This window comes from Heloderma suspectum, chromosome 17, assembly GCF_057233095.1.
Source record: "Heloderma suspectum isolate Gila_16-S chromosome 17, 16-S_ref, whole genome shotgun sequence".
Classification (NCBI taxonomy): Eukaryota; Metazoa; Chordata; class Lepidosauria; order Squamata; family Helodermatidae; genus Heloderma; species Heloderma suspectum.
This window is the reverse complement of record NC_139474.1, coordinates 6,641,605-6,664,711: the sequence shown is the minus strand read 5'-3', so window position 1 is coordinate 6,664,711 and position 23,107 is coordinate 6,641,605. Positions and strand designations below refer to the sequence as shown.

General features: G+C 49.8%; 1 protein-coding gene across 1 annotated transcript; it reads left to right on the top strand.

The window, feature by feature from the left end:
- The first annotated feature begins 1,131 nt into the window (after positions 1 to 1,131).
- FOSL1 (FOS like 1, AP-1 transcription factor subunit) lies at positions 1,132 to 21,552 on the top strand. The gene is made up of 4 exons (XM_084824289.1): positions 1,132 to 1,268; positions 9,299 to 9,544; positions 17,884 to 17,991; positions 19,924 to 21,552. Exons 1-4 carry the CDS (start codon positions 1,167 to 1,169, stop codon positions 20,413 to 20,415), a joined length of 948 nt encoding a protein of 315 aa, XP_084680415.1. The 5' UTR covers positions 1,132 to 1,166; the 3' UTR covers positions 20,416 to 21,552.
- The last annotated feature ends 1,555 nt before the right edge of the window (positions 21,553 to 23,107 follow it).

The window sequence follows — 23,107 nt, the reverse complement described above, 5'->3', positions numbered from 1 at the left end:
GATCTTACCCCCAGGAGTCCGGATTCCCCTTGTATTTCTTCAGAGACCCTGCTTTCTTTCCAGAGGGTCCTGATCGTGTGTGTGTGTGTGGGGGGGGGTCGGTCTTCGCCCCCCCCCCCCGCAACATCTCCAGGAGGAGAGCGGTTCTGTCGCCCTCCCTGATGAAACAGGGCGCAAGTGAGTTTCTCTATCTAGGTATCTTACAGGCTCAATTCCCAGTGGGGAAAGATTGGGGATTTCCCTGCTGAGCTGCCCACGGGGGCGTGAGTCACACCCGTGAAAAATGCAGAGTCGCCGACTGGATTAGACCGGTAAAATGAGCACGTGCCCGGCGGAGCGGGGTGGCGGAGAGGATATCACTTTCTCCGTTTCCTGACTTCTGCGCCCCCTGAACCAGGCCTCTCTCCGCTCCGGCGCCCGTCCTCCTCCAGTTCTTTGAGTGAAATCTCAGGGCCGGGAGCCATTGTTTTTTAAGGCCAAGATTCAGCAATAGCACAGACAATTATTATTTTAAAAAATGCTCCCAAGCATGTGCAGAGTGCCCCGTGCGCAATGAATAAGCACTTGAAATTAACAAGGGAAGGTTTACGGGGGAGGAGAAGGGAGCGATTTTTTTTAAAAAAAAAATCGAGACAGGTTTGAGCCCCGGCACCTCTCCTTTGAGCCCCAGAAAGCACGTCCTTCCATATCCCCAAAGAAGCTTTCGGGCGAAACAGGGCTTCTCAAATCATCAGCATGAAGAATCACGCACGTGAGAAAGCTGGGCAAAGGGGAATCCTTTTCTCAGCAAGCTAAACAGGAAGACATCAGGCCATTTAAGGTCATCTACGTCACCGCGCCGTGACTCACGCCGCGGAATGTACCAAGCGCGGCTTCGCCGTGGGGGAAACAGCGGCTCGGGCTATCTTGCGGGTTTCCTTAAGAGCCGCCTGCGCGTGTCTTTTTCTGTGTGGGGCCCCTCGCTAAATTTTATAAGATCCCCCCCGCCCCACAGAAATGTGCTGGGGGCGGGATTTGAAGCTGAGTGGCGGCTTTGCCATTTCTCGCCCCCCCCTCCGTAGAGAGCAAAGTCAGAGTAACGTCGGCCGGGAGTTCCCATTCATAAAAAAGTCGGCGGATGGAAAAGCGCTCATTCAGAGCGTGGGAGAAGCAGCGGCCGGGCTGAGATGTTCAAGGATTACGGCGGGGGAAGGCCACCCGCTCCCGGAGCTCATCGCCCTCGCTTGCAGGGCCTGGCAGCCGCCTTACGCCCAGGGGCACAGCAGCAGGTAAGCCTCCCCCTCCCGTTCCTTATGCACTCTGTACGTGCACTGTGAACTCCGTTGATTGGACTTGTCGCCTGAAAGTGACTTTGAATGCACGCATGATTTATCCTTCTCCTCCACGTGTCTTCCAAGGCTGAGGCCTGGTGTTGAAGAGACGTTCAGGGGCAAAAGAACCCTAACTCGAATTGCCTTTTATTCCTGGGGCGGGGGGAGAGGATGGAATCATTTTTATAATGATTCCAGGTTTGGTCTGAAAAAAATAATAATGTTCCCACCTGGGAGGAAATCGGTTGCTTTTGAAATAGGTGCTGGGGTCTATACCTGCCTTAGAAGCCCCGTTATGGCCCCAAAGAGCTGTTTCTCCCTCGTCGAGGACGGAGAGCGGGCTGCAATGCCTCGGTGGAGTAAGAGAGAGATTAATAAGCGTTACTTGGTGGCAGATATCTTGCAGATGAAATGATTGCCATTAGAAATTTCGTGGAACTCTATGAATCTATGTCTATACTTATTTATTTAAAGCGTTTCTACCCTGCTCTTCAGTCAGAAAGGTTGCCAGGGTGGCTTGCAGATCGATGAAAACAAGGCAGCCCTCAGGCTTAGAATCTGAATTTTAGATTCTAGACGGACACAACATAAAAGGAAAAAGGGATGAAGAGGGAAGAGGAAAAAAGCAGTCTCAGGCACCAATTTGTGTGTGTGGAGATAAATAGATGCGTTATATACCTTCTAAATCTGTCCTATAACTTATGTGCATGTTTTATAGGTTGCTTTATGCCAGACTTCCCTCAACCTGGTGCCCCCCCCAATGTGTTGGACTAACATTTCCAGCTTCCCCAGCCATCCCCATGCTAGCTGGGGATGATGGGACTTGCAGCCCAATGCATGTGGAGTGCCCCAGGTTGGAGAAGGTTGTTTCCATTAGCTATCAATTAATTATAAATACTCTGACTGCAGCATCGTTTAGAAGTATGAATATAAATTTACTGTGCATGGGCAGAGGGCCTGCTCTGGCTGCAAGAGACTGGAGCGATGCCCATGCTCTCCAGTCGAAGATGCTGGTATTTCAAGTCTGGCCTGCTTAGGATCAGATCAGCCGTTGCTGAGAAGAGCGGGGGGGAAACCACGTTATTCTGACTCGTCTTTCTGGAAAGGTCAAATAGGATTTGGGGAGTGTTCGCCTTGAGAAGGAAGCAGTCTTTGGGCAAAGGATGGTTCTTTGGGCAGCCAGGATATCTGGGTGCTTTGGAAGGAGAAAGCTGCAGGAGTGTATGTGGGGGGTGGGAGGGATTTGGGATAGCTTGGGTTTCATTTGAGCTTTAAGCTAAAGATGAAGAGTGAGCCTAGTATGCTGGCTGAGAGGAGCCATTTTTAAAACATGCTTATGTTTTGGGGCTGCCTAACCCAAAAGGCAGCCCAGAACTGCTCAGACAGCCTCAGCTGTTGGGCAGTATATAAATGTAATAAACAAACAAGTAAATAAACCTGGTGCCCTCCAAAAAGAAAAAAAGGCAGAGGAGGGAAGAGGAAAAAAGCAAGCTCCAATGTTGTGCATGTGCTCCTGTGCGCCTGCCTATCTATATATATTTCTGTTCCATATCTTATGTGTCTGTTTAGAGATTATTCTATAGCAGCATTCCCCAATCTGATGTCCTCCAGATGTTTTTGGACCACAACTGCCAGTACTTCTGGCCATTTGCAATGCTGTCTCAGGCTGATCAGAGCTGAAGTCCACAACTTCTGGTGGATACCAGGTTGGAATAGGCTGCTTTAGGGTGTTCTTGGGAGTGTAAAAGCCCAGATTTGGGAGACAGTGAGAGGAAAAGGAAGTCTGTCGGGGCAGAGGGAAAGGGGTTAGGAACTCAAGTGACGTTTCCTATCTATCTTCAATTCTGGTCATGGTAGGGGATTTGGACAGGGCAGAACCTATAAGAAGTCACCCTGTGGGTATGATGGGTGACTGGATCTTTCTGGTGGCGTGTATGTGCTTGCAGGGTGGATAGGCTGGGTCCACTGGAAACTGTATACTGGGGAGATGATAGTTCTTTAGAGTTCCGTTCTTATCTTCTGGAGGGGAGGTCTGGTCATTAGATCGAAAGGGAGGTTTCAGAGCAGGGGAATTGGAAACCAGTGCTTCTGAGTGAAAGATGCTTTGGGGGTGTTGCAGGTCACTGTTGATCATGATTGGGATCTTTGACCCAGAAGATAAGAGGCTCAACACATGAGCCAAGATTTCCCTCTCTCACTCTCTCTTTGACCTGTTGGTGAGGAAATAAGTATGCCAGCCTTTACGCACCACAGAACTCTTTGACAGGGGCAGAAAGAAGGGACTGGTGGAAGACGAAGTGCAGTGGATTGATAGCACATGGAAAGCAACCCTACACCTTGGTCTAATCCAGCCCCCCTCAAACCTGGCACCTTCCAGATATGTTGGACTACAAATCCCACTATCCCCAGCAGTACTGATTGCCCACTGTGCTTGGGGCCCTTTTCCTCTTAAACACCACAAAACAAATGTCATGATTTGGCATGTTGTAGGCATAAGGAGTTTGCTTTTCCACTCAGGGGGAGGTGGGGGACGGGAAGAGAGAAGGACTCCTACAAAGGCAGCCCTCTGATGGAGCAGACCAAAAATCCATCTTGCTCAGCATCCTGTTTCCCACAGCGGTCAAGCAGACGCCTCTGGGGAAAACCAGCCCTCCCTTCGGCTGTTTGTTTCTTGCCATTCAGGGATACACTGCCTTTAAAAATGGAGGCTCTATTAAGCTCCCTGGGCCGTTGCTAAACTCCTCATCCTCCATCTCTTGTCTGGTCCCCTTCGAAAGCTCTCTGAACCAGGGGCCACTGTAGCTTCCTTGTGGCAATGAGTTCCATAGATCTGAAAGCTGGGTTACCGCAACGAGCCGCTGGGCATGTGGGGAGGGTACCCTTAGTTGCCTCTCCAGCAACATCAGACCGGCAACCTAGGGGGGCTTCCGCCGTGTATAGGGGCTGTAATAGTCTTGGGGCAAAATAAGGTAATGCCCCCTTTTCCAGCCCCGGGTGAAATTATATTTAGATGTTCTTCTCTGCCACCCACATCCCAAATTCACATTTGTTTTGTTGGGGGGAGGGATGAGGGGAAGTGTGTGTGTGGGGGGGGGGCGTGTGTGTTAAATCACAAATATTGTATTGCAGAAGAAAAATAGCCTCTTTGAAAAGAGAGAGATTGAGGTTTTAACTGAGTAACCGAGGAACAATTTTCTCCACCCTTCATCAGCATCCCAGATGAATGACGGATCTTTCAGGTCTGTGTAGTTAGTAAAAAGGTGACCTCTTTCTCTTTTCTGCCCCCCAACCCCCCCCCCCCCACATACACACACCTGGGTCATTTTGCCTGGAGCAGGATGGGAGGATCTGTACTTTTTTATGCTGTGTCATCTTCTGCTGTGTCATAACAAGGTGACTCATCAGAACAGTCGTCAGACCGAGTCACTCCCTCGGCAGACGGAGAGGGTGGGGCCCCCCTCCTCCTCTCTCCATCCTCACCCCCAGTTTCAGTCGAAGCAGGGAGATTTTTCTCATCCACTCACCTTCCTATCCTCTTGTGAAATATATACCTGGGAACGCTCCCTCCTCCCCGGACCGCTCTGCGGGCCTACCTCGCAAGGGGGTTGTTTGGATGGCCGATGACACATTTGGACCCTCCCAATACTCAACGGCTGAGGGTATTTCAGCAGCGCGTTTCAAGAGCCGGGCATTTGCTCAGCCGTCCTTGCGACAGCCCTGCAAGGGAGGCCACTGTGGTCAACCTCAAAAGGCAGATGTGTGAGATGAGATTTGACCCACTGGGGTGGCGGTGGTGAGGAGGTGCTCCTCTCAGATTTACTTAAAATCTGGTGTGTCAGGGTTATGATCAGTCAATTGCTCTCAATGCTAGCCAAACCCCAGGGGTTTCTTTTTAGGCTCCCCAGTTTTCAGTCTCCAAAAAGCTGGGTCAAGACTCAATGGATGGGAGTGGACGCCCTTCCCCCGCACTCTCAGATATGTGTGTGATACGTGGGTTTGGGGGTGGCTTGCAGTGGAGAGAGGCGCTCTGTTGCGTCCTGACTTTTGACAACTGAGCCCTCCGCCCTGTTCCGGCCAAGAATAAAGACCTTGCTAAACCGGGCCAGACCCAAAGTTTCATCTAATCTAGCGTTTCATGGCCAGCTGGAAGCTCTCAAGAAGGGCTTTTACTTTTGGTTTTGTCCTCAGCATCTGGTGTTCAGAGATAGACTTCCTGTGAACATGGGGGATCTACTGAGCCATTGTGGCTCAGAATTGCTGATAGACAGATCCTTCGTGAATCAGCACCGCATAAGCACATCAGCACGTCTTGTGCTGGCAAGTGATTCTGTGTGTTGTGTATATACTGTGCAGTCTCAGCCCCGAAACTATTCCCTAGTGCCCTGAGCACCCATTGATGCCAGTAGAAGGCCTCTCTCTCTCTCTCTCTCTCTCTCTCTCTCTCTGCTGAATTGCCATGTTGGGGGGGGGCAGTTTTCAGTGGCGATTGCAGCTGGGGAGGGAAGGATTAATTCCCCCCCTCCCCACACGCTGCAACCCCACCCCAGTCTTCCCCAACATGGCAATAAAACCTAGAAAAAGAACTTTTTCTGTTGGCTTGAGATGAGGATGCAAATTAACCGGAAGACTTTATTTTACGTGAGATGGTTTGGATGAGAAATTAATTGGCTTTGCCTCCTGTGACATTTAAAGAAATCCTGGTAATTCTTTCTGAGTTTGCATATATAGATATAAATTAGCATGTGCAAATTTTATGGAGATTTGTGTGTCCTGTAGGCCTGGGCTCCAAATCTTTTACGTGTGCAGCAACACTGAGATGCTACTGCAGCATGTCGAGATCTCTGTCAGTTATTGAACCGAGTGGCCTTTTGCTCTAGCCACTACACCTCACTCCCCTCAGGGCATGGGAGTGTATTACTCTGGAATCGCAACTAGTCCAGCAGTTTTAGTTGCAGCTTGAAACATGCATAGCACCTAGTAGACCCTGACATAAACATTATGCTGCGTCTTCCCTCATTCCAACGTAAGTCTGTGACTAAATGCAGATTCCATCTAGACAGTTCTGCAGAACCTGAAAGCTTGCTCACTCTTCTGTGTAATGTTGGTTGGTGGCATAATGGCATTCCCCTGGCGACTATAAATTAGGGAAGTTTTATTGTGGGCTAACACATCTACCTTTGCTTTCTGGTCTCTTGTAACCATGCAGTGTAGTGGTTAGAGCTGCCTTTCCCAATCTGTGTTGGACAACAGTTCCTATCAATCCCGGTCGACAAGGCAAATGACTCTGCTGGTGAGAGATGATGGGAGTTGTCATCCAACACATCTGGCAGGCCCCAAGTCGGGGAAGACAGGGTTAGAGTGTGTCAGACCAGGACTGGGGGAGACCTGGGTTCAAATCCCCACGACCCTGAAGCTCACAGGGTTGAACATGGGCCAGTCGCGGGATCTCAGACCAGACTTCCTTGCAGGGTTGTTTTGTGGGATAAAACGGGAGAAGGGAATCTTGGCCAGTCACGCTCTCGCTGCCTGACTTACCCCGCAGGGTTGTTGTGAGGATGACATGGGAGGGGGGAATCAGCTAGGCTGCGCTGATCTCTTTGGAAGAAGGGTAAATAAACAATAAAAATAAAATTGTAATCCTGATTATGACCCCCTCCTATGCACACACACACACACACACACACCCAGAGATTCCACTTCTGAGATTCCACTTGCTGATCTGGCTGGGCGTAAGATCTTTCACGCTGCTCTAATCCTTTGTTCCCTTCCCCCACCTGGGCAGAGAACCCAGGAGTCCTGGTTCCCATCAGGCCATGGGGGATATCCGCCCGCCTGAGCAAGTGGGCACTGAAGTGCCCCGCCCTCACCTGGCTGGAGGCTGGGTGTGTCGCAGACAGGAGGCCGCTTCTGTGCCGATCCAAATGCCTCACCCAGCAAGTCAGGTGGCGGAATGACGCCACTGCCCTACACAGAAGGCCAGGGTGTGACTCCCTGTAGCGTGCCAGGATGCTCTGGGGCAAGGCAGAGGCTGCCAGGGGAAATGGGTCAAGAGGCGTGGAAAGGGCACAAGGTTCGTGTGATCCAGGGAGAAGGCGGCAGCTGCCGCCTCTGACCCACTTCTCGCTGGGCCTGGCAATCCCACAGAGTGCCGTCCCGCGGACCACGTTTTTCATTGCCACAACTCAGCCCCCAAATAAGGGAGGGAGTGGCAAAGTGCTCCTGAGCATGTCTAGACTGAGGGAGCGACAAAGTGCTCCGGAGCATGTCCAGAGTGCCCGACACCCTGTCACGCATCAAGGCGATGAAGGAAAGGCAGATTCTTGGCCAAGGCGTTTTTTTGCGCGGGGGGGGGAAGCGGGGGGCTGAGGTAGAAAACCTGGTGGCGTTCTTCTCTTCTCTCACCACCGCCACCCTCACGAGAATGTGGGGCCCAATCCACCAGGAAGTCCTGTGCAAGCTTTGTGGAAATGAACCAGGCTCCCTTCCCCTTGCGCAGTTCCTGGCCACGTCAAAGGAGGCTCGGGGAGGAGAGCTTCCCGGTGGATTGGGCCCTTGGTGTCAGTTCTGCCTCTTAATGGCAGATCAAGGGGGGGGGAAGGCCTTTAAGAGGCCACATAGGTTCGGGGCAGACCTAGGGCTGGCTGGGGAACGCTGGGCGTTGTAGGGCTTCTTTCTGTCTCAACATGCGTAAGATTGCACCTGAAGTTCAGGGCCGAAGATGACCTAGCTGTACCACCGCTCCTGCTCAGGGACCCAGCCAGCCAGGCCCTCTTCCAAGCAACTCCATTCCATTCCTCCGCCTTCCGGTTCCCATTCCATGCCTACCGAGCCTGCTCAGTCGTCGTTGGGCTGTTTTGGGTCACCCCCTTAGGGTCCCCCCCCCCAAAAAAAATATGTGGCGGCGGTTCTGCAGACCTTGGGGCTTCCCCGGGCTTGCAGATGCCTCCCCTCTTGTGCGCGGGTGATGCCGTTCTGGCGACATAAACCACAGCACGCCACGCCTGGGCGTTGCAAGTAGAGGGAAGAATGATGCTGCCGGTCCCAGCGCCAGGTTTTGAGGGGCCTTGGGACGGGCCCCTCCCTCCCTCCCTCCCTCCCTGAGCCCGCCTTCTCCCCGCCACAGTCCCCAGCTGCTCTCGCCCCTCCTCCTCTTCCTCATCATGGCCGCCGCTTGCTTGCTTGACAGGCAGAGAGCCAGGGGGCAAGGAGGCCGCGGCATCTCCTGCTTCTCCTTCCCACCAGCACATTGCCTGGGCCAGAGCAAGAGGCAGGAGAGCAAGCAGGCTGCAAGGGGGAAGAGGAAGAGCAGCTCCAGGGGGCCCTTGTCAGTGGGCCCCTGCGGGGGGTGGGCCCTCGGCAAGTGCCCAGCCATGCCAACCCTTGACAGCACCTCTGGATGCTGCCTTTGTGTGTTTGCTCTTATATTTCCATAAGCAAAAGGTAATTTTTTAAGAAAGGCCGCAGGGGATATCCACGGGGGCCAGCCCCATCCATGGCCACCATGTAGCTCTGCTCTGGAGCATGTACAGAGTGCCTTTTCCCTCCTCAGCCAGCGTATTTGGCACATCCGTGGCTTCTAAGCAGTGCAAACTCCAGCGCCTGTCTCCTCCCTGGATGCCAAAGCCCTGCCTGTAATGCTTCCTTCCTTCCCCACATAAATGTTGTTGTCGTTGTTGCTGTTATTATCATCAATACCTCTCTCCTCCCAAATGTGGTGCAGCGGCGAGAGTGTTGGACAGGGAGCCGGGAGATCCGGGTTCTAGTCCCCACTCGGCCATGGAAGCTCACTGGGTGGCTCTGGGCCAGTCACACACTCTCAGCCCAACCCACCTCACAGGGTTGTTGTTGTGAGGATGAAATGGAGAGGAGGAGGGTAACGTAAGCCGCCCTGGGTTCCTTGCAAGAGGGAAAAAGGCGGGATATGAATGCAAAAAATAAATAAATATCAAGGCCCTGTCTCTAATGCTTCCTCCCTCCCTCCCTCACAGAAATACCAGTCCGATCCCGGGGCGGGAAGCAGCACTAGCGTCAGTGGCTTCGTCCCCAACCTCAACACAATCACCACCAGCCACAACCTCCAGTGGATGGTCCAGCCCACCATCATGGGCGCATCTCCGGGAATCCCCCCCTACCCGCGGCCTTACCGCTGCCCACACTTTGCGGCCGGAATGCGGCCGGGCGTGATCCGCACTGCCGGCCCGATCCTAACGCCTCGGAGGCGTCATTCGGAGCATGTGAGTATTCGGGGGAACCCAGCTTGTCAAGGCTTGTGGGAAAGGCACTGAAGAATATCTTTCATTTAAGCGTCTGTATTTATGACGGGGGTGGGGAACTTTGGCCTGGGGGAACAAATCCGGCCGAGGTTCCCCAGATGACCGCAGCCCCTTTGCCCTGACCTTGAATCATTGGGTTGTTTCCTGTTTTTTGCGTAGTTCCTCCCCCGTTTCTAAAAGGTTGAAATGCCCCTCCTAAGGCTCAGCGACCAGCAGGAAGAGCTTTACTCTACATATGTTTGGGGGTGGGGCTTGTCTTTGACCCCACCCCTTCCCCTCTGGCTCCACCCCTTTTTCTTTGGCCCCACCCACCAATGGAATGTGGCCCCAAGAGCTTCTCCAGCATTGAATTTGACTCAATAATAACGATAGTAGTTAGTGCTGTGTTGAAAATTCCTCCTGCATATTTTTTCGACGATGCTCATTCAACTTAATAGGAAAGAAATGGCTTTCAAAAAGACATTCAAAGGGGGGGGGAATTTCAGAGCAATTCCCATGGGCTGGGTTCGGGTTCTTCAGTTTACCTTACTTATCAGGTGGCCATGGAGCGTACAGAGATTAATTGTGCAATTAATCTCTGCGGCTGCCCGTCGCCTCCTCGGCTTCCCACACTCCAGTCAAAGCCGTCATGAGGAAGACGTCATCAGGCAGTTCCTCCCATGGGGCCTTTTCAGTTTGGGAAGTGCAGGTGGCCGGGGAGGTTGCAGAGCAGCGGAAAGATGTGTAAGGGAGAGAGAAAACACACGCAGCCCCCTCGGCCCCCTTTCAGTGATTAGGGAAGCTCAAAAATACCTCCAAGAGAAATGCAAAATTCTGCCTGGGAAAAGTGGAAGCCTCAACCCAGCTGATTCTCTTGCCACCTGCAGAAGCAGGGCAATAAACCCAAAACCCCTTAGGAAAAAAGGAAGAACCTGTGCGACAACCCCTGCCAAGAGTGAGCCCTGTCTGTGAGAAACTCTTGGAGAATTTCTCCTCCCCTAGGAGAAATTCAGTGAAATTGTCCCCTCAGTTTCTCTGCCCACAAATAGGCTGGAGAAGTTTGAGAGGCCATTTGCACCTAGCTCTGATGGTGGTGGTGGTGATGATAATTTGAGCCAAAAGAGGTTCGCAGCCCCTGATTTATGATGTCATAGTTTTGGTTTTTTGCAGAGGTTACGATTTGTCCTCTGTCCTTCTGGATAGAGCAGGTAAAACACACACCAGGCCTTTTCTTTTTCTTTTCTTTTCTTTTCTCTTCTCTTCTCTTTTTAAAGAGGTTTCATTGATTTTTCAAAACAAAATTAAACAAACCAACGGGAGGGGGGGAGAGGAAAAGAAAACACATTGGATTTAAATTTAATTATTAACAGAGGGTAATGCATTAAAAATTTATTTATTTATTACCTTTATATCCCACCTTTTTTCCTCCTTAAGGAACCCAAGGCGGCGTACGTAATCCTCCTCCCCTCCATTTTAGCCTCACAACAGCCACCCTGTGAGGTAGGATGGGCGGAGAGCCTGTATACATACGCACGCATGCACGCACGCACTTTATATAGTGTGTGTGAGTGTGTGTGTGTGCGTACATTTTTCCTTTACCTTGCAAACCAAGCTATAGGTGGGATCCACATGCCACTTGGATTCTTCTTTTTGAGACAGGTTTGCCAGACTCTGCTGCAACATGCAAAGCACAGGCTAGAGTGCCTTGGGATATGTCCAGAGTGCCTTGGGATATGTCCAGAGTGCCTTGGGATATGTCCAGAGTGCCTTGGGATATGTCCAGAGTGCCTTGGGATATGTCCAGAGTGCCTTGGGATATGTCCAGAGTGCCTGTGCTAGGCCGCTCAAGCCAAGAGCGATTTGTAAAGGAGCTGAGCCAGCTAGCACACAGGCAGGGCCCTGTACCACCAGTGTCATGCCAACGTGGCCCTCTTTGGTTGGAGTGGTAGGACTTCTCGGCCATTTGTAGCCACATGATCTGCAAAAAAACTCCAAGGTACCTCTTTTTGATGGCACAGAGGCTGGTTAATTTCCCTGCCTGTTGTGTTACCATTAATAACATCATAGAATCATAGAATAGTAGGGTCGGAAGGGGCTTACAAGGCCATCGAGTCCAACCCCCTGCTCAATGCAGGAATCCAAGTCAGAGCATCCCCGACAGATGGCTGTCCAGCCTCGTCTTGAAGGCCTCCAGTGTGGGAGAGCCCACCGCCTCCCCAGGTAATTGGTTCCATTGCCGTATTGCTCTGACACTCAGGAAGTTTTTCCTGATGTTCAGCCGGAATCTGGCTTCCTGTCACTTGAGCCCATTATTCCGTGTCCTGCACTCTGGGATGATCAAGAAGAGATCCTGGCCTTCTTCTCTGTGACAACCTTTCAAGTACTTGAAGAGTGCTGTCATATCTCCCCTCAGTCTTCTCTTCTCAAGGCTAAACATGCCCAGTTCTTTCAGTCTCTCCGCATAGGGCTTTGTTTCCAGTCCCCTGATCATCTTTGTTGCCCTCCTCTGAACCCTCTCCAGTTTGTCTGCATCCTCCTTAAAGTGTGGTGCCCAGAACTGGACACAGTACTCCAGATGAGGCCTAACCAGTGCTGAGTAGAGGGGAACTAGTACTTCCCGGGATTTGGAAGCTATGCTTCTATTAATGCAGCCCAAAAGAGCATTTGCCTTTTTTGCAGCCACATCACATGGTTGGCTCATATTCAGCTTGTGATCGACGACAATTCCAAGATCCTTCTCGCTTGTAGTGTTGTTGAGCCACATATCCCCCATCTTGTAACTGTGCATTTGGTTTCTTTTTCCTAGGTGCAGAACTTGGCATTTATCCCTATTACATGTCATTCTGTTGTTTTCTGCCCAGCGCTCCAGTCTATCCAGATCACTTTGAATTTTGTTTCTGTCTTCCAAAGTATTAGCTATCCCGCCCAATTTTTTTGTCATCTGCAAATTTGATCAGCATTCCCTGCACCTCCTCCTCCAAGTCATTAATAAAAATGTTGAAGAGCACTGGGCCCAGGACTGAGCCCTGCGGTACCCCACTCGTTACCTCTCCCCAGTTTGAGAAGGTCCCATTGATAAGCACTCTTTGAATCCGATTCTGTAGCCAACTGTGGATCCACCGGATCGTTGTTTCATCTAGCCCACTTTGAGCTAGTTTGCTCATCAGGATCTCATGGGGCACTTTGTCGAAAGCTTTGCTGAAGTCGAGGTATATGATGTCTACAGCATTCCCACGGTCTACAAGGGAGGTTACTTGATCCAAAAAATTAGATCAGATTTGTCTGGCAGGACTTGTTTTTGACAAATCCATGTTGGCTTCGAGTAATCACAGCATTGTTTTCAAGGTGCTTCCAGATGGATTGCTTTATCATCTGCTCCAGAATTTTCCCAGGGATTGATGTCAGACTGACTGGTCTGTAGTTCCCAGGTTCCTCCTCTTTACCCTTTGTGAAGATAGGGACAACATTAGCCCTCCTCCAGTCGTCTGGCACTTCCCCCGTCCTCCATGATTTCTCAAAGAGAACAGACAGCGGTTCTGAGAGTTCTTCTGCCAGTTCCTTTATTCTCTAGGATGCAGTTCATCTGGCCCTGGAGATTTGAACTCATTCCAAGTAATTAGGTGTTCCTTGACCATATGCCTGTCGATCTCAAGCTGCAATCCTGCCCCTTCAGCCTGTACTTCGCCTTTGCCAGGGGGGTCATAGACCCCCTTTTGGGAGAAGACTGAGCCAAAGTAGGAATTGAGCACCTCTGCCTTTTCTTTGTCATCTGTTATCGTTTTGCCATCCTTATTTAATAGCTGAACAACCATTTCTTTCCTCTGCCTTTTACTATGCACGTAGCTGAAGAAAGCCTTTTTGTTGTTTTTAGCATCCCTCGCTAACCTCGGCTCGTTCTCAGCTTTAGCCTTCCTGACGCCATCCCTGCAATTCTGTGCTACCTGCCTGTACTCTTCCTTTGTTACTTGGCCTTCTTTCCACTTCCTATATGTGTCCTTTTTTGTTTTCAGGTCATCCCTAAGCTTTTTGTGAAGCCACATTGGCTTCTTCTGTTGTCTTCCACCTTTTCTTCTTGTTGGAATTGCTTGTGATGGTGCCTTGAGAATTTCCTTTTTTAAAAGCTCCCACCCATCTTGGACTCCTTTTCTCGTTAGCGTCGCTTGCCATGGGAATTCAAGGCACAGAACCCTTACCGGACTAAACATTCAAGGCACAGAACCCCTACTGGACTAAAAGGTGTCGACCTTCAGAATCTGAACCCACATCTTCTAGATCCGAGACCAAATATCCTTCCTGTTCCTGGGACAAAACAAAAAGACACTGGATTTCTGTGGCACTTGCGCCCTCTGGTGTCCACTGCTGGGGCTGCAAATGGCTTCTTCAACAGGCTCGACCAACGACTAGAATCACCCCATGTTGCTGCTAATACTACTAATAATTTTATTATTTTTATTTTTATTATTAATTGAATTTCGTAGTTGCCCTTCTCTTAGAAAAAGAAGAAGAAGAAGAAGAAGACCCAAGGTGACTTTCCAAATTATTAAAACATAAAACAATTCCCATGAAAATACAAAAAACAGTTCCCGGTTTTGTGATCCATTCTACTTTTCTAAAACAGGAACTGCCTTTGCTGATCCTGAGAGGCAGAATGCCTTGGAATAGGTGGTTTCCACTGAGTTGTCAGGGTTCATTTCCTTTGCTATTAGATTCATCCTGCAAGTCTGAAGAAGTGATTTTTAAAAGCTTGCCTCATGCCCACACATACCTTTTCAGCCTGAGGTTGTTGTCACCCATTATTATTATTACCATTTTATTTTTATTAATTTATGTTTGTTATTTTTTTAAATTACATTTATTATTATTATTTTATTCTCTTCTCAGATATTCACATTGTTTTATGTTGCTTTTGATTGCTGTTTTATGGTAGCGTTTTTAAATTTTGATGTCTTGTTTTATTTGTAACATTGAAAACTGCCCTGGAAACCTTTTGCTGAAGGGCATTATTTTTTTTAAAATTGAATAAATGAAGCTTAGATTCCTGTATTGAGCAGGGGGTTGGACTCGATGGTCTTATAGGCCCCTTCCAACCCTACTATTCTAGGATCCTATGAAGCAGTGGCCACATCCCACCTTGTGGCTCTGTCCGTTAGTTATGGATTGAGAGACGGCCCCGTTCCTCTATTCCTTCCTTGAACGTCGGCCCCACAACCTTACTGGTTCAAGGAGCAGGAAGGTCAGTCCAGCAGGGGAGCTGCCCAGCAGAGAGTGTTGCTTCAGTTGGGAGCAGCTTTATAGGAATGCTGATGCTCTAGCCCTTCCTGACTTGTCTGTAAGGCCCGGGATCCAGACCACATTTCCTCCCCATGAGTAGTGCTCAAAGATAGCTGACGTGTTGCCAGAGGTTCAGGTCCCCATGAGGGCTGGAGAATGCTAGGAGTTGCCGACTTTTTTCTGTCTCAACATGCATAGCATTACACTCTGATTTATGTATTTGCTACATTTATACCCCGACTTTTCCTTTAAGGAGCCCAAGACAGCATAGATTATCTTCCTGCAAGTTATCTTCCCAACAACCCTGTGAGGTGGGGTGGGCTGAGAGTCTGTGACTGGCCCAAAGTCCCCCAGTAAGCCTCATGGCCGCGTGCGGACTTGAACCCGGAGCCCCCCAGTCCTACACTGTCACCACTACACCCCTCTGGCTCTTGGTGGAGGGACAGCTTCTGGCTACTTAGGCTGCAGTCTAATTACACCCTTACCTGGGAGTAAGTCCTGTGGAATTCAATGCAGCTTACGCCTCCCTTCCTCTACTTGCCATCACTGAAACGTAATACGTGCTACCCCATGTTAACTTAGCCAAACCTGGTCCACTCCAGATGTGCTGGGTTACACCTCCCATCACCCCTAGCCAGAATGATGGGCGTTGTCGTGTAATGCGTCTGGGCAGCACCAGACTGGGGAAAGATTGGCTTCTTATACCTCATTGTAACTAAGCCAAAGCACGTGCAATTGAAGTAGCCCCATAGTCTTTGCCTCCATTCTCCCCGCCCCCACTTCCTCTCTTGTTTCCCTGTCTATATTTGAATGTAAGCTCCTTGGGGCAAGGGCCTATCATATGTGTTCTTTGTAAAGAGCCATGCATATAGATGGCATTATATACATCAATAACTATTCTTTATTTATCATATGGCACATTTACATCGCATTACAATAAAAACATTCGAACCGTGCTGCTGGAGAAGACTCTTAGGAGTCCCCTGTACTGCAAGGAGGTCAAATCAGTCCATCCTAAAGGAAATCAACCCTGAGTGCTCATTGGAAGGACAGATGCTGAAGCTGAAGCTCAAATATTTTGGCCACCTAATGCGAAGAGAAAACTCCCTGGAAAAGACCCTGATGCTGGGAAAGACTGAAGGCAACAGGAGAAGGGGACGGCAGAGGATGAGATGGCTGGATAGCATCACCGATGCAATGAATATGGACTTGAGCACGCTCCGGGAGAGAGCGCAGGACAGGAAGGCCTGGCGTGCTATGGTCCATGGGGTCACAAAGAGTCGGACACGACTGAACGACTGAACAACAACAACAATAAAAACATAGAGCATAATAAATATGAAATGTGAAATATAAAATATAGACAAGAATATTGCAAACGTATGTCCAGGTTACAGATATAGTTTTTTGCTTCAGTTGTCACAGCCAGGAAATCGGCAAAGTCTCCACTGCAGGCTCGGTTTCGACACTGTCGCTATATGTTGGATAGTTTGTTTTTCAGCCCCACAATCACAATTTGATGATGTTGTTTTGCCCCATTTATTCAGGGCATCTGCACATCTACCATGACCCGTGCGAATTCGGTTCGAGGTTGTCCATATCCATATTATTGATGTATATAATAATAAATAAAAGGTTGTGTGTCTCTCCATCTGTCAGGGCCATAGCCCCAAGACGGTAAAACCTAGACAACTGAAACTTGACATACATATTAAGGGGACCCTGGGGCTGTGTTCCTTGGAGTTATTTTGCTTCTAAAACACAGTAATTTTAATTACTTTTTTCTTTTTTTAAAGTTCAACGAAAGAAAACCACAGAGGAAAAACAAATTGTAGCTACATGGATTTGAATACATCAGTTTCAGTACATGCATATGACTGGTGTGTGTGTGTGTGTGTGTGAGAGAGAGAGAGAGAGAGAGAGAATACAGCTTTCTAAGAATTATACATAAACTTCAGCAAAGGCAGACTAAATATCCATATAGGTATCCATTCACAAATATCCCACCCGTTCAAATGTTGAAAGCATTGTAAGGTCCTCACTCCGTTGCATATAGGAGGTGAAGGTTCATCCTTCCAATGTTGTGATATCAGTCTTTTAGCTGTCAAGAGGGTGCTGAGAATCCATTTGCACTGATCGTGCATTGACTTCCAGGAAGCAGGTAGATAATTTAAAAGGCCACATGCATCAGTGAATATTAAATAGTGTTCCAATACAAAGTTTATCCGTATAATAAGCTCCTCCCGCAAAGAGGCAACTCTCAGGCACTGCCAAAACGTATGGTTAAAAGAAGCTGTATGTTACACACCTGCAGCAATTAGCCGACTTAGACAAACCCTTATTAATTAACTGTGATGTGTCTATGTGGTTGAAGCCTACAGTGGCATTTTCAGCCACTAGGCACAGGCTTCCCTAAGTAGCACACAGCCTTGCCGTCCATCCAGTTTGAAGCCAAGAGAGATTAGTAGAGGGATATAGGCCTGCCCCCTAACTCCTGCTATGGGGCAACCCCCCCCCCCCGGGAGAATGGAGAGGACAGACCCCTCAGGGGATTATAGGGGTGTGCTATGGCAGGGGCTGTGCCTTGGGCTACTAGCAGGCATGGCTTAACTCAGACGTGGCAGTCATAACGTGCCCAACTCTGACAGCTGCGTAGCTCTGCTTGAAGGCTTCTATCACACTAAGGGCTATTCCAACCCGTGTGAAAGCCGGGTCGGTTTGCTAGCAATAATATGTAACGCTAGACTTGTATAGGTTTGCAGGGAAGTGATGAGTTTCAAGCACTCTGTACATGCTCAGAGGCATTTTCCAAGGCTGAGCCCTTGCACTGTGGCTGGGTGGAGAGGCAGCTTCTGTGGCTGAGCCCCGGCTCAACGGAAATACTGCTTTGCCGTGGCCAGGTCCCGGTGCTCACCCCCAGGGCCTCCTTTGGCCTATAAACGGGGCGTGTGACTCCCAGCACAAGCCGCAGAAAGGCAGGAAGGAGCAAAGCAGAAAAGAGGTTAGTTCTGGGACCCATCTCGCTCAATTGACCACTCTTCCCTCTGCAGCTGACGCCCGACGAAGAGGAGCGACGCCGGTTGCGGCGGGAGAGGAATAAACTCGCAGCTGCCAAGTGCCGAAATCGACGGAAGGAACTAACAGACACCTTGCAAGCGGTGAGTTACCCTCCGGGTACATCTTTACCTGGTGGTTCTAGGAGGGGAATGTGGAATCTAACTGAGTTTGTGTTAATTGGGTATTTGTGGGTATGTATGAGAGGTGTGCGCCGACCACAAGATTTGATTCAGACCCCGATTCGGAAAACAACCCGATTCAGAGGCCACCTGATTTGACTCGGGTCAGCGTCCAAATCTTGATTCGGAAACCCAAACTCCACTGGACCCTCGCTGGAAATCAACGAACAGCTGTAACTTTTTTTCTGGCACAACTGGAGAATATTCTGCAGTCCCTTATGATGGGACTACAACTGCCACATTTCAGGCGAAGGCACGGGGCTTTTGCGCCACACGCCTTTCAATTTTGATTATTTCTTAAAGTGAATTGCCAATAACTTTTAAATTTTGTAATCAAATTGGATGGAATTTGCAGGGATAGTTGCCCCTTCTGAGGGGATCACACTTGCCACGTTTCAGATAAATCGGTGTGGAGAGCTTTGTGTAAGAGCAGCCTTTCCAATTTGGGGTTTCCCCAAAAAGGATGTGTTTATCCCCACCCCTTTTTGGGTGGGCAATTGTTAGTAAAATTACATAGAAGTAGCCCTAATTAAGAAACCTTAAGGATAGGTGCAGCATTTTTTGTGTGAGTGTTCAAATCGGGGATGGGGGAGTAAGTGATTTGCTTCGCCTTATCCCCCTCCATGGTTTTTTGGGGGGTAATTTGTGTGGGAATGGCATATGTCAGAGAAGTGTTCCTAGGAAAGAAACTTGCAATATTTCAGGAGGATCGGTGCAGGGGCTATGGAGTTATGATGAATGAAAAACAGTGTAAGGCTTTTTTGGTTTTGTGTCTTGCTTAATTGGCACCCAAATCATAGAAAGAGTAATAGTTCAGGGATGGGTGCGGAGCGTGCAGGGGCAGAACGACTTGAACATTCAGCATTTTCCAAGCAAGCACCCAACGTTACACCCTCTCGGGTCCCACACACTCCACCAAACCTCTTTTAACTGTCCTGCTCCTGGGAGAGAAAACTAGCAAGGAGCACTGAACATGCATGAGTCCTGCAATATATTACTTCCCCCGCCCCCTCAAAAGCACCGGGATTGGAGAGCCCTGGTAAAACCAAGCACTGTGATTAGAAGCTAGTGCCAGTCAGAAAACTACACCGCTGTTTTCTTTATATGGAGAGCTTGGGAGAAATGCATCCGTTTTTGGAGACACACTGACTGGGTTCACACAACACACTAACCTACAATCACTGGTTTAGTGTGGGCTGTTGGTTGAACCGTGGGTTAGTGTGTTGTCTGAACCCAGGACATATTTTCTGCAGGGAGGCTTGTTAACCATGCAGTGTGGCTTATCTTTCTCGATCAAGCCCTCTTGAGTACCCATGGTTTGTCATTGGGTTGTTCAGGGTGGTTAACAAGCCACACCGCGTGGTTAAGAAGCCACCCCGCAGAAAATGTCCTGGGTTTGGACAACATGATAACTCACCATTCAACAGCAACCCACACTCAACCACTGAGTGTGGGTTAGCGTGTTGTGTGAACGGGCCCAATATCTGCGTCTCCGTGTTCCTCTGAATCCCGAATCTCCAGATGTGGATGTTCGGATGTGGATTCGGTCAGATTTGGGAAGCGTCTGGATTGAATCAGCCTGATGCACTTCAGGATTTGGCTGAGTTTGAAGAACTACTCGAATATGCAGTGCTGGATGAGACCCTTTCTCCCTGCAGAGGAAGGCATGGTGCTCTCTGCCCCGCCCCCCTCTGCATAGAGAAAGGAAAAATGGAAGAGGGGCTTTGGGGGCCATCCGGCTTGGTCCGGGAGGGTCATGCGGCCCCTGGACCCATGCAGGCTCTCCGCCCCATCTCCCGTTTGCTCCTCCAGCCGCTGACCCGAGTCTCTCTCCGTGTGTCTTTCACCCTCAAGGAGACGGACGAGCTGGAGGCGGAACAGTCCGGGCTGCGGAAGGAGATCGCAGAGCTGCAGAAACAGAAGGAGCGCCTCGAGCTGGTCCTGGAGGCCCACCGCCCTGTCTGCAAAGTCCCGGGGGAGTCCTCGGGGGAAGAGGAAGAGGGGGGCAGCCAGTTTGCTGCCTTTAGCCAGCCTCCTGTCAAGCAGGAATCCCCGCCAGGGCCCAGCGTCCCCCGCCGACCTGGTCCGGTGCCCCCAAGCATCACTTTGCCCCCCAGCGGCATGCTGGAGCCAGAAGCTCTGCACACCCCAACCCTGATGTCCACACCTTCCCTCACCCCCTTCACCCCTAGTCTGGTCTTCACCTATCCGACGCCGGGAGACCCTGATGCGCCCTCCACTTCCGGCTTCCCGCCAGAGCCCTGCTCCTCTGCCCACCGGCGCAGCAGCAGCAGCGGTGACCACTCTTCCGATTCGCTCAATTCCCCGACCTTGCTAGCCCTCTGAGCGCCAGGAGCGAGACCCGGGGCTCTCCAGCACGGGAGAACGGTCTAGAACATTTTCTTTTTGTCGAGATGGCTGGGTTCTAGGCTGGCTCCTCTTCTGCTCAGGGTCACTTTTCAGGGTCCTCGCCTCCCATGCTGCTGAGCACCGAACATGGTCTTCTACCTCTTGCACCCGCGTGCGGGAGTCAAGTTGCCGGTCCTCAAGAGTGACCAGACAATCCTTTTGCTTTGGCAATGAATGTCCTTATTCCAGAGCAGCAGAACTCTGGCCATTACCCATTCTTTACAACACTTTTAAAAAATACAGCTTATACTTATATATTTTTTTTAATCCATTCACTTCTGAAACCACCATTTTCTGACTTGTGTCCTGTTGTAGAAACTTATGTCCTCTTTCAAACTAGGCACAGAAACACGGGGCAAAATGAACCTCAGCCTCACCCCCATCCTTTGGATTGATCCCTATGCCCAGAACGACCTATAGCCTCCTGGATGAGGTGGGATATCTATTTGTTTCTCCCACTGATGGAGCTGGTTGAATGTAGAGAGATATATATTTTTTATCATAAACTTATTTGTTTCCTCTCTCCTTGTCTTTATTCCTGGTGGAGATGACTGCATTAAAAGTTACAAGCGACAAGAGTGCGGGCATCTTTTCCTGCAAGTTTTAAGTAGGAATGCTGGAGAAATTCGAGACGGATTAAAATGAGCTTGGATTTCTGAGAATCCAACCTGCGGGATCCACTGCAGAGCGACCCTCTCAGGCTGCCCAGAGTCCGTGGACTTTCAGAAGTTTTTTCTTACTTTCCCAAAATTTACCGAAATGTATTTGTTGGAAAATACACGGGGAAAAGTTTAATGGGATAGAGGACGATACGCTAAATGTTACGTAGTGAGGTCAATTGTGTAAATAGTCACGAACCCTCTTACGGAATTACTTGTGTATTTTTCTGCACGACGGGGAAAAAATTGGATCTGTCTGTGAACGGATGACAGCACAAAAGGCGCCTGGCAATCCACGAAACACAGGCAGAGCGGATTTCACACAGCCTGTACATCCCTAGTTTTAAGAGGGTGGCTCCTTTCTCAACAAAGCCCTTGCAAAAAAGGATTTTTATATATAAAAAATAGTATACCGAAAGTGGTAACGTGTCTTACTTCTCGTTTGCACTGAAGGTTGCAGTCCTCTGTTCCTGGGGGCACCTCTTTCAGTGGGGGCGGGGGAGATTCAATTTCAGAGAAACTTTTGGGGGGCTGCATTCCAGTGGTGGGTGGAGCCGAAGGCAAAAGGGGGCAGGGCCAAACTTCCGAAAATTAAGCAGCGTCTTCCTGCCAATAACAAAGCCTTGGGAGGCATTTTAACCTTGTAGAATGAGGTGGGGAAACGAGAGCTGTGCACAAATGGCCTCTCAAAATTCTCCAGCCTGCTTGTGGGCAGAGAACTGGGGGGCAGGGGGATGACAATTTCACCGAATTTCTCTGACGGGAGGAGAATTGCTCCAACAGTTTTTCACAGACAGGGCTCACAATTGGCAAGGGGTGTCGCACAGGTTCGTTCTTTTCTCCTCAGGGTTTTCGGTTTATTGCACTGCTCCTGTAATAAACCTGCGTTGAGGCTCTACGCTTCTGAGGCAGAATGTTGCATTTCTTTTGGTGGTATTTTTGAGCTTCCCTGATCATGCCGAGGGGGCCATGTATGTTTTCACTCTCTGTTATGCATCTTTCCGCTGGTCCGCAGCCTCCCCGGCTGCCTGCACTTCCCAAACTGAAAAGGCCCCATGGGAGGAATTGCCTCATGACGGCTTTGACTGGAGTGTGGGAAGCCGAGGCGGCTACGGGCTGCCACAGAGATGGCTACGATGACAGACATGACACTCCAGCATGCTCCTCAGCCACCTCATAATCAACAGAAGCCCAGGAACCCCAAGCCTGACCCGTGAGAATTTCTCCGAAATTTCTCCTCCTCTTTCTTTTCGAGAGCCATTTCTTTCCTGTCAAGTTGAATGAGGCGGGTCGGAAGAAATGTGGGAGAAATTCTTGGCACAGCACTAAAAAAAACCTGCCTGAAAGCTAGGAAGCCACTGAATGATTGGTGAGTTGGGGTGAAGGGGGGGGGAGCAGAAGATCCTCTCTGATGCATGTGCGAACTTGTTTGGGTCGATTTCGTAGGGACGTTGGCCGACTTAAGTTAGCTTTATTGCAAACTATAAAGCCATATTTTATGGAAGCTATCTTTTCGAGGCAAAACCAGCAGCACTGACTGGGCTCAGTAGGTTTAAGGGACCCGAAATCCATTCATGCTGGGTTGAGGGAAATTTGCTCCAGGGCTTCATGAAGTCCGAAACGTTTTTGTTTCCTAGCAAGAACAACCCAGGTTCCTAGTCCTCATGGAATGCAGAGAGGCGAAAGCACTGAAGCCCAGGACCGCTGTTTTGGCAAAGGCTCAGAGGCACAGGCGCACGCACAGAATGTGGAAGTGATGTTAGGAGCAGGGATTCGGTTTCTTGAGGGCTGAAGAGTCGATGTTGAGAAGAACCCTCTTGGGTCACTTCCACTCGGAGGCCGCTGGAAAGCGGGGACTCGGACGCCACGAATTCTTGGGTCCTTCCACTCGGAGGCCGCTGGAAAGCGGGACTCGGACGCCACGAATTGTCTCTGAACCTAGCTAGGTTACACGTCCCAGGTAGTAGCAG